Below are 11483 nucleotides of genomic sequence, written 5' to 3'. Positions count from 1 at the left end.
GCAAGTTTGCCCTTGTATTCAATAGTCCTTGTTTTTTTTTTTTTTTTTTTTTTTTTCCTCTTTGTTGGAGCTTTTTCTGATACAGTAATATAGCCTGTTTTCCCTTTTGTTTTTGTTATAATAAATCTATATTAGACCATTGCCTTTCCCCCAGGAGTCAAAAGGGAAAAATACTTTCTGTGTATTATTTAAAAGAATATTCACATACATGCTTTTAATTCTCCTAATGAGGCTATCATAATGTCAAATAAAATGTCACTGTGACCATGCCTAATTAGCATTACAAATTTAGTTGAAGAGATGAATAGCCAGATCCTTCAGAGTATAAGTCCAGGCTGCTCCAGGCATTCGTGCTCATGGGATTTACAAGGGCTGAGGATGGGTCTCCAGGCTACTGAAACAGAGGCTTGAAAGATACTGCATTAATGAAATGCAAATCATGTTTCAGTTAAATGAACCTGCTCTCTCAGGTGTCTTGGGCAATGAAACTGTAAAACTGCTCTGGCTGGGATAGCAAAAAGCAAATAAGTAGGTAGAGCCTCTGCTGATACACAAGGATTAACACATCAGACCATGTAAAGCTTAATATTCCATGAATTACTTTGTCCAAAGCCCACTAAAAATTGGTGGAAAGACTGCTGGTATCTGATCTGAAGGCAATTAGTCAGAAATTAAGGATTCTAGGTCTGTTCTTGTTGTGGCTTGGACCTAACATGACAGCAAAGAACCAGCCACATGGCCACTCACTCAACTCTTCCCCGACCTCCCCCCACGCACACACTGGGATGGGGAGGACAAAAGCCAACTAGAAGTTCATGGGTTAAGGAGGGATCTTCACTGATTAAGGTCCCGGGCAAAACAGACTCACCTTGGGGAAAAAAATAATGATTTAATTTCACACTAATCACACACACACACAGGACACAGACACACACAGAGCAGGGGGATGGGGTTTAGAGTCAGGTCACAGGCTGGTGGTTCCTGCTGCTCCTTCCTCCTCAGGAAGAAGGATTCCTTACAGTCCTGCCCTGCTTCCCCACGGGGTCCCTCCCATGGCAGAGAGTCCTCCAGGAACCTCTCCTTCATGAGTCCTTCCCACTAGGCCCGGAGCTGCTCCAGCCTGGGCTTCCCACAGAGTCACGGGCTGCTCAGGGAACAGGCACCTCCCCTGGCTCCGGGGGCTTCCAAAGCTGCACAATCAGAGTCCACTGGCAGCAAATCCTCTGGCCACAAAATCCAAGTCCAGTGGCCAAGCTCACCCCTCCTGGCACCTCCAGGGAATGTTCCACCACGTTCCTCCAGGAGTGCAGGGGCACAGCTGCCATCTGGCCATGGACTGCAGGGAAACTTCTGCTTGGGCACCTTCTGCCCCTTCCTCACCAACCACCAGCACCACTCTGCCCCTCCAGATCAGCTCTTTCCTCCACTGCTTCCCCTGCTCAGGTGTTCTCTCAGTTCTTTCATCTGTCAGTCACTGAGGTGCATCCACTGTCCCTCTAATGATTCCTTGGCTGGGTTTGGAGCAGGGGGAGCTTCTCAGCTTCTTACCTGAGCCACTCCTGGGGCCCTTCCCCCACTACCAAAAAGCCCCCAAACCAAACCATCATAGTTCTTTACCATGTAAAACCTGGTTTAATGGACAGTTTAACTGAAATAGTCAAACTTTACTAATCTCTGAAATGAGGTAATGTGGTACTTTGCATAAGAATTGGAATAAGGATGGGTGGGCACAGTTCAATTCCCTAATACTGTGTCATAAGTCTTCTCCATGAGAAGAACAAAGTTATATGCATCTAAACTATCATATAAGTTGTCAAAAGCCTTTGTTACAAATTTATGCAGTTCCAGTGATTGCTACTGTGTGACTGACTAAACAATTTTCAGAAGTTCCTCATTAAAAAGCAGTAATTGTTTCTTTTAAAGACAGATGAATCAAGAAAAATACATGAAACCGTTACGAACATTATAATATCAAAGAATGTGAACTGATGTGTGACTTTGTGTAATTTTTTCAGGGTCTGTATTTTCCAACTGCATCCTACAAATGACAAATAAACATTTCAAAATAAAATTAAGATGTTATTAAATCCAAACATCTCCACATTCTTTCCTAAAAGGATCTTATTTTGCGTATAAACTGGTAAAGTCTTCTAACCACTCACTAGATGAGGCTGGAGAGAGTTCTTGGTTGAGCTATGACAGATGGTGGCCTATCAAGTATCCCCTTCCCTCAGTCTCAGTGCAAAGCAAACATTAACTGCTGTTCCTCCCCAGTGTCTACAGGGGTGGTTGCATGGTGTAAAATCAGCTGGAGGTTAAGCAGAAGACAAACACCTACTGCCTGAATTTTATGTATGCAATTCTGAAGACAGGTTTGCAGTCCCAGTGCACTTAATAAAGGAGTCTCACGTTTCCTACTTTTTCAGGGCTGAACATTTAGCTTTCAAGCACATTAGCAGGGAATTTAGCAACTAATAAACCACAGGGGTGATAAATGCTCGTGTGGATTCACCTGTGGGCTCTTGAAAGTGCCAGCTGAAACAAATGGCCATGTGCCAGGAAGCACTTTTAAACACAGGCCCAGACTAAGCCAGGTTATCCCAAATCCATCCCACTTGGTGGAAGAGCAGTGTCACAATACACAAACAGTCTGTTTGACCAGGTTCACACATCCAGGTGAGACAGGGACCACCACCAGATCCTGAGCACTGAGCCTGTAGCTGTGCTGCTGTAGGAGAGTCCAGCCCAGCATGCAAGATCACCAAACCTGACGGAAATACCCTCTACCTGGCCTGCTGAGTAAAGTTGTGTCCTGTTTTCTGGCCCCAAGGCAGTTTCAGTTTCTCTGTACTATGAGTGCTTGGTGCAATGTTTGCTCTGAGGGCAGTGAAGTGGCCAGCAATTTTGATGTTTCATGGATGTTTATTTTGTGTAGTCAGTGTTTTAATACTAGGAGAACTGTGCTGTAGCCAACCAGAAACATATGTGAGAAGCATCTTGCATATGTGAAACTGCATAAGCACGTAAGGATTTAGAGTTCTTCAGAGATCTAAACCTGATAGGTAAAATAGAGAGCCAGATCCTGTGCTGCCTACAGGGAGTGAACCCCAAAATGTGCTAGGACCCACACTTCTGAATATTCTGAAGACATTTAATCTTCCTCATGCAGATATGGTCAGGCTGTGTGCTACCATTTAGATGTGCAAAATGTTCTGTGTATGCTGAATAACTCATTTCTTCTCTAACACTCAAGTAAGCCAATAGGCTTGCAAAGTATTTCTGGTTGGAGGCAGATCATCATGTAAAAAGTGTTCGTCATTTTACTTGATCTTGGACAGATGACAGGAGGAAAATCTTTCTTACTCCCTCCTATTTGCAGTGAGAGACAAACTAGAGTTAACTAGATTGAGTTGACAAACTAGATCACATCATAACCTCAGAAGAAAAAGTTGGTTATGATTCAGTTTGCAGAGACTAATTTGTTAAAATAAGCTTCCCAAGCCCTGGTATTATGCACAAATACTTTTTTTTTTCTTAACTAATAATGTATTTTAATTAGTAGGCAATGTTTTCCAGCCTAGAATTCACAGTCTGCACAGCTTAGCTTCTTGTACATTCAGGAATTGTCCTTTATCAAAGAGTCAGTTTTCTCATGTCTTATTGGCAGTACATGATGTGCATTGATTGTGGGCAGTGATCTCTATAATTAGCTTATTCATGTGCCTGTGAAAAAAAAAGGCCACAGATACCAAAACCAAGAGATGGCAAAAAGAGCTGAGAGCATCTTTATCGAGGTCTGAATTTAGATTATCTGCTCTGGAAAACAGATTATGAGTTAAGTATGAGTTAACTGCAAATTAACACAATCAAAGCTTGCTGCTTATAAATGATGTTTAACTTTTCAGGTTGGATTTTGTCTTTTTTTTTTTCTCATTCTACCTCTTATGACTGTATTGGAAAGCCTGGAAACTTATTTTAGTGAAACTAGTGCAAATAGATTATCATATATTCCAGATTCACAATTTCTAATATCCATACAAACTGGAGCCTGTAATGAGCAGTAAAATACTTTAAAAATAAGAATCACAGCATTTTTTACCAATTTTAAACACAGTAAAGGTCTGATCCCTCATATGTAATACATGTTAACTACTTAAAATATAAAATAATTGAGAACAGACCTTAAGTGTTCAGTAACTTAAGAATGGATATAGATATAACACGTAAGTACCTGTGTAGGATAAGATTTAATTTGACGGGTCTTGAACACAGACAAACATTGAAGTCACAACAAAGATCTCACAAACCAAATGGTGCATTCAAACTGGCATCAATAACTCAGGTTTGAGCAGTCTCATGGCTGGAAGGAAACACCAGGATAAAGTAAAATAACCTTTTTAGTAAAGCTACACTGAAGACTGTCAAGTTCTTAGCTGAAACCAAAAGCTGGAACAGTAGGTAGTGTGCTAGTTGAAGCCCTGATAGAAGCATTTTGGTAGAGCAGAGAATTATTTTGTAGCAAAATACCAGAAATTGCTTGGATTCTTCTTTTTTTTTTTTTCTTCCTTTTTAAATTGGTAGATAAAAGTTAACTTTATTTTTGGGACCGGGGAAGCAGGAGGAATAAGAGTATGGGAAAAGTATTTATGGATCAAATTATAAGAAAGGAAGAAATACTTACCTTAGGAGAAGAGATGAATTAGCCTCACATACTTCCTCCCTTTCTGGAAAAGGTAAAGCCAAAGGCAATGGTGTTGGCTAAGGAAGCGGGTAAAGTTCTGTTAGATCATCAATGACGTGGAAAAAATTAGTATGGAATGTTTATTTATTGAAATATTTTCCAGCTCAGAAATAAAAGTCTGCAAATCTTAGTCTTTGGTACATTCAGTACTTTGTCTCTTGCCAAAGAATCAATTTTCTCTTGTTTTATTGGCAGTATATGATGTGCATTGATTATAGACTGTGATCTGTTTAATTAGGCTGCTCATGTACCTGTGTAGAAAAGCCCCCAACTACCAAAAACAGCCACCAAAACAAAACAGAGAGACAATAAAAAGGACTCAGGTTCCTATTTATTTTTCTGTTCACCAAAGAACTTGTCAGCATCCATTGAATTTGAACATTAACACTAGGGCTGAACCTGAACAGTAAGGCCACACCTTCTCATATCCCTCTTAGAAGAGCAGGAAGGTCTTTGCTAGAGAATGCCAAGAAATCCAAAAGTACAAGTGGAATGAAAGAAATGCAAATTCTTGGTAGTAACTAGTGAAGTTGACTCGAACTCTAGCTGAGGAAGCCCATGAATCACAGTTCCTTTAAGCTGGGTGTGTGTGTACGTTGCCCGTTTCCCACACAGTTCTCTTGGTTGACAGGTGATTACTTGGCACCAAACAAGTAGCTAAAAATTAAGCAAACTCGTTAACTTTATGTCCAGAATATTTCTGATCAGTTGCCGTCATCTTTTTATTTACAGAATCCTCTTCACCTGCAGATGAGTTTAGAAAACTCACTGAGTTCTGATGCTGACATCACCTTCTCGATCCTTGCAATGAACAACTGGTATAATTTCAGCCTGATGCTATGCCAGGAGGAGTGGAACATCACAGATTTTCTCTTCCTCACACAACAGAGTTCCAAGTTCCACCTGGGCTCCATTATAAACATCACAGCAAACCTCACTGCAACCAGTGACCTTCTGAACTACTTACACTTTTACCTGGAGAGCATCAAAGACACAACATCTACCATGGTGATGTTTGGATGTGATATGGAAAAAACACGGAGGATTTTTGAAATAACCACCCAGTTTGGTGTGATGCCTCCAGAACTTCACTGGATTATTGGGGATTCACAGAACGTGGAAGAACTGAGGACAGAAGGCTTGCCACTTGGTCTCATTGCTCATGGCAAGACAACACAGTCAGTCTTTGAACATTATGTGCAGGATGCAATGGAGCTGGTAGCAAGAGCTGTAGCAGCAGCCACCATGATTCAACCTGAACTAGCTCTTATTCCGAGCACAATGAATTGCATGGACACAGATGAAAGAAATATCACTTCTGGGCAGTATTTGTCAAAGTAAGTTTTTTCTTTTTTTTTTTTTTTTTTTTTTTTTTTTTTTTTTTTTTCTTTTCTTCTTCTTTTGTATCTAATACTTGTGTTATACAAGAAAAACAGTTAACCTCCCTGCCGTTCCTGGTGGCTTAGTGAACATTCTGCTAACCCTCCCTCATACATTTGTTTCAGCATTTCCTCCTGCTTCATTACTTCTGGGCAAATAATGACACCAACTTAGCCACAGAGGGAGATTAAACCAGCTGTAGAAGAAGACACTGTTCCACAGAAGTAGAGGTCACATAGTAAACATAGGCTGGGTTACAGACTATGCTCTGAAAATATCTTGTAGTTGTGTTTATGCATGTGAGAGGGAAATGGCAGGACTGGGGTCAGATTCTCTGAGATAACCTGAGAGAATACAAAAAAAAAAAAAGAAAGTGTATTTGTGCTACCAAAGCAACCAGAGAGCATAAGAGCAGGTGTGTAGCCCTTGCCAGTATACTTCCATGGAGAAGAAACAGAGAAAATCATAGAATCGTAGAATGGTTAGAGTTGGAAGATCAAGTTCGAACTCCCCCGCATGTGCAGGGATGTCGCCCACTAGATCAGGCTTGTCAGAGCCCCATCCAGCCTGGCCTTGAACCCCTCCAGGGACGGGGCAGCCACATATTCTCTGGGCAGCCTGTTCCACAGCTCATATTAAACAACTTTTTCCTATGTCCAACCTAAATCTACCCTTCTTTAGCTTAAAACCATTATCCCTTGTCCTGTCGTTACATGCTCTTGTGAACAGTTCTTCCCCAGCCTTCTTGCAGGCCCCTTTCAGGTATTGGAAGGTTGCTACAAGGTTCCCCTGGAGCCTTCTCTTCTTCAGGCTGAACAACCCCAACTCCCTCAGCCTGTCCCCATAAGAGAGCTGCTCCAGCCTTCAGATCATTTTCGTGGCCCTTCTCTGGACATGTTCCAACAGATCCACATCTTTCCTGTGTTGGGGGCACCAGAGCTGGATGCAGAATTCTAGGTGAGGTCACACCAGGGCAGAGTCAAGGGGCAGAATCACCTCTCTCCATCTGCTGGATGTACTTCTTGTCATACAGCCCAGGATGGAGTTGACCTTCTGGGCTGCAACTGCACATTGGTGGCTCATGTCCAGCTTTTGATCCACTAGTACCCCCAGGTCCTTTTCCACAGGGCTGCTCTCCAGTGTGATCTCCTCCAGTCACATCATGGGTTACCTTGGCCCAGGACCCTGCACTTGGCCTTGTTGAACCTCATGAGTTTCACCTGGTCCCACTTCTCCAGCTTGTCCACGTACCTCTGGATAGTATCCTGTCCCTTTGACATATTAGCTGCACCACCCAGCTTGGTGTCATCACCAAACTTGCTGAGGGTGCTCTCAATGCCACTGTCAATATCATTAATGAAGATATTAAAGAATTCTGGTCCCAGTACCGACCCCTGAGAGACACCACTTGTCACTGTTTTTCATTTGGACTTAGAGCCATTAACCACTACCCTCTGGATGTGACCATCCAGCCAGTTCCTTATCCACTGAACAGTCCACCCATCAAGCCCATATCTCTCCAACTGAGTGAGAAGGATGTTGTGGGGGACTGTGTCACAGGCCTTGCAGAAGTCCAGATAGAAAACATCCACTGCTTTTCCCTGATCATCTGATGTAGTCACTTTGTTGTAGAAAGCCACTAGTTTGGTCAGGCAGGATTTGCCCTTGGTAAAGCTTGTCTTGAATCACCTCCCTATCCTCCATGTGCCTTAGCATGTCTTGTAGGAGGATCAGTTCCATAATCTTCCCACGCACAGAGGTAAAGCTACCTCAAGATGGACCTCAACTACCTCAGACACCTCTGCTGCTGGTGAGAACACACAGAAATATCAAGTGCTCTCTTAGTTGGTTGCTGCAGGAGGCTTCTTTTTCAGCTTCTGCTAAACTATTGCTGTAGACCACTGCATGTCACTATGCTGGAGTTACTCCCAAATCCACATGGGGATTCACACCTTGAAATTTGGGTTTGAAGATATGAGAAGAAAAATTGCATGGTTCTTTCTGGAAACAAACTAACAGGACCTTGGTAAGTATGTGGATTCATCAGCTGTTTTAGATTCAGTGACTGTTGAATGCTCTCTCCCCATCACACCTGGTTTTCAGCCTATGGATTTTGTTGGATGGAGTTAGGATAAAAGTTCTGGGAGATTTTTGTATGTTTGGAACTTTTTTTGAAATGGTATCTGAGGTGTGTCCTTGCCATAATGTGGTAACAGAACTGTTCAAAACAGAACCATTTGAGACCCTCATAGGTCCTTAGTCAGCACTCATCCATAACTTAGGTGTCAAAAGCCTCCTGCTTCCAAAGAGTGAAGAAAGTCTTGGGAATAAACACTGCACTGGTTTGAAATATTACCACTGCTTTGGGATATTAGTTTTGTCTCACTATTCTGAGTATTCTAACTAGATCATTCCTAAATCCCTGAAAAGTAGAACTCAGCAAGAGGCTTCTTAAAGTAAGAAATATTTGAGCACAGAAGTTTTACAAGCAGACTTCTGGAGGGTTAAAAATGGGACAAAGAGAAAGGAAAGCAAAATTAAAGCTCTTAAAAATATTCCTGCAAAATATTTCTTCATCCTTGTTTTCTATAGAAAACTATTAGTTCTCTCATGAATAGAGAGGGCTGTAACTCTTGTTATATTGTGGGAGACAATATGCAGTTTTGCATCTATGAATTTTCTTGTCCCTTCCACTCAATATTGTAGAAAAGGAAAAAAAGGTCACGTGCTTAGCCTTTTTTCCTGAGCAGCTTGTGGACCTTTTTGAAGACAAAATAACAGGTTAGGTAAATCCTTCTCCTGAATGATTGTTTTTATAGTGTGTAAGTTAAATACCTGATGTATTTGAGTTAGCAGCATAACTAGTAACTCTGAGTGGTACAAGGATTTCTCAGGTGTGAAGCACCATGACCAACCTTGTCCACTGCATGAATTCTTTCCGGTGAGTCGTGTGTTCCCACAGATGAAGCTTTCATCTGGTGCTCTACTTGCTTGTTTACTAATGTAGTGCTTTTCTGTCTGAATGAACCCATCTGTCTTGGTCCATAGCCTTGGAGCTGGGTGGGCGGGGATGGAGAAGGCACAGTGGCACAGACCTTTGTCCCCCTTGGCTGCAGTGTGTCCCACAGGCTGGCCCAGCTGACGCCTGGGCTGTCACTGCCAGCCCTGCACTCACACTGGCTGTGCAGGCATCTCAAATGTCACCCAGGAGCAGAACAGTGATTGTGAACAAGAGCAAGGTCTGGGCCATGGCAAAGTATGCACTGCCAGCCCTGCTCTCACACTGGCTGTGCAGGCATCTCAAATGTCACCCAGGAGCAGAACAGTGATTGTGAACAAGAGCAAGGTCTGGGCCATGGCAAAGTATGCTTTTATCCATATTGCTGGGGAAATGGATATAGAAGTACAAACCCCTGAAGATTATACTCTTTAAAGTCTCTATCCTTCATTCCTCTTACAATGAGATCAATTCCCTGATCTATCACTGCCTGCTCGTGGGACCATCCTTGTTGATGGAACAAGGCATTAAAATTTCAAATCCTCATATTATCCTACAGCTTTAATTAGTCTTACAGATTTAACTCTGCTTCTTGGGTAGACTCAGGAGCCTGCTATTTGCTTGTCCACTCTAGTTCTTGCCTTCAATAAACTTCCCAAGAAAGATAGGGAATGACCAAGCCATCAAGCTTGAAAGAAAATAAAGTCATTCCTAAAGGTACTACAAAGATATCGCCACTGAAGTATGGTAGTGCTGCTAAAGCTCTAATGAGCAGTTCTTACAACAAAGCACATGAAAAACAAAGCTGAAATGAGCAAAATACTCCGTTTGGAATCATTGGTCAAACTGAACTGGTGCTACTAAAGCTTTCACACAGTTATCACAGCCTATCACTGTGATCATTAGCTCACATACACTGACATAGCATCAAGGAAATTCATTCAGCTATCAGGATCTGGCCCTTCACGCTCTGAAATTTGCACATATTGTCTTTCCATACAGATCTGTCAGTAGCCCTGTTGAAAAGATATTGATGAGATACTGTCAATGTGTCTATTGCAATACCCAGATCTTGTAATACCCAGAGATTCACACTAGAGATTACCGGCTTAAATAATATAGTCAGATCCTCTTATCTGTTTCCTAAAGATACTGAGTAAGGAAGTTCTTACATGAAGCCTCCGCATGAGGGGCATGTATGCATGCAGCATAAATAAATTATTAGCCACCCCAGCCACTCGTGTATAAAATAAAGTGTTGTTAAAAATGTATCTCCCACATGGCTTTCCTCATTTATTTTGATTAATGCCCTGTCACTACCAAAAATGTGAGCATGCAGATCAGCTGCAAAAGTAAGCCACTAACTCAATAAGGTAGCAAAGCCATACAATCAAATGCTACTAAATCTCTCAGGTAACCACTTCTTACACAAATCAACCACAGGACAGGTACAGAGGGCTCTATTCCCCCTCATGGGCACACTTATTTCTACAACAAAAGTTAGTGAACACAGTGCATGAATTCCACTCTTCTCACTCTACCCACAGAAAATAAATCTAATTCATTACTCCGTAGCTTCGTCTGCTCCCAAAGCAGCATTCTGATATTCAAGTCATGCTGTGGTACCAACATGGAGCCAAATTCACCAGAACTTTGCTCCCTCGATTTTGGCTTGTTCTGAACTGGTAATGCTATTTTCCAGACAAACTATTCTTTCAAAGTTTTATGCACAGACCCACGTACACATGCCAGGATGGTTTAGTGTTACTGTCTCAGTGATGGCTACAAGGCCAGCAAGGCTCGTAAAGAGTAAGTTGCACAATTTTTTTACAAGATTAAGGAGGAGAGATAAAATCCCCAGAATTTTATGGCACACAAACCTTTATTTAGTGCCTAAGATTTCCTTCCCGTATAAATTTTGTCTTTATAATGTTTACCTACTCAAACACACAAGTACACCATCAAACAGAGAAAACAGAGTAGATGGCACAGGACTAGTCAAACAGTGGCAGACACCACTGATTAATGAAGCTGTGGTATCATTTAGCTACAACCAGACTAAGTGGTAAAGGATTTTAAAAATGAGAACCACATTATGCCTCTGCCCCACCTATGTGCATTTTTAGGCATGATTTTCAGGCCCAAGTTAACACAGACACAGCTCAATTGCTTTTGACACTATTGGTTGTATCATCTTTCTCCAAACTCAAACTACTCGAAATAGAATTAATAAAAAGAATTGTGAAGCCACCTCAGAGAAGGCTGTCACATACAGAAGAACACTCAAAACTGTGTAATTTAGTTTTGTAATTTTACCCTGAGGACAAAACCAAATAGGATCTTGAGACAGTCTAGAGATTTAAC

The 11483-nt window shown here is 41.8% G+C and overlaps 1 protein-coding gene across 1 annotated transcript in view; it reads left to right on the top strand.

The window, feature by feature from the left end:
• Positions 1-11483, top strand: part of GRIN3A (glutamate receptor, ionotropic, N-methyl-D-aspartate 3A) — a 48183-nt gene that overhangs the window by 1521 nt on the left and 35179 nt on the right. Inside the window, exon 2 of the mRNA XM_009994867.1 lies at positions 5474-6078. Coding sequence (XP_009993169.1) covers positions 5474-6078 — 605 coding nt within the window. The remainder of the gene's footprint in view (positions 1-5473; positions 6079-11483) is intronic.

Source organism: Chaetura pelagica, unplaced genomic scaffold (assembly GCF_000747805.2).
Source record: "Chaetura pelagica isolate M959 unplaced genomic scaffold, ChaPel_1.0 scaffold340, whole genome shotgun sequence".
Taxonomy (NCBI): domain Eukaryota; kingdom Metazoa; phylum Chordata; class Aves; order Apodiformes; family Apodidae; genus Chaetura; species Chaetura pelagica.
This window is presented reverse-complemented; position numbering and strand designations above follow the sequence as displayed.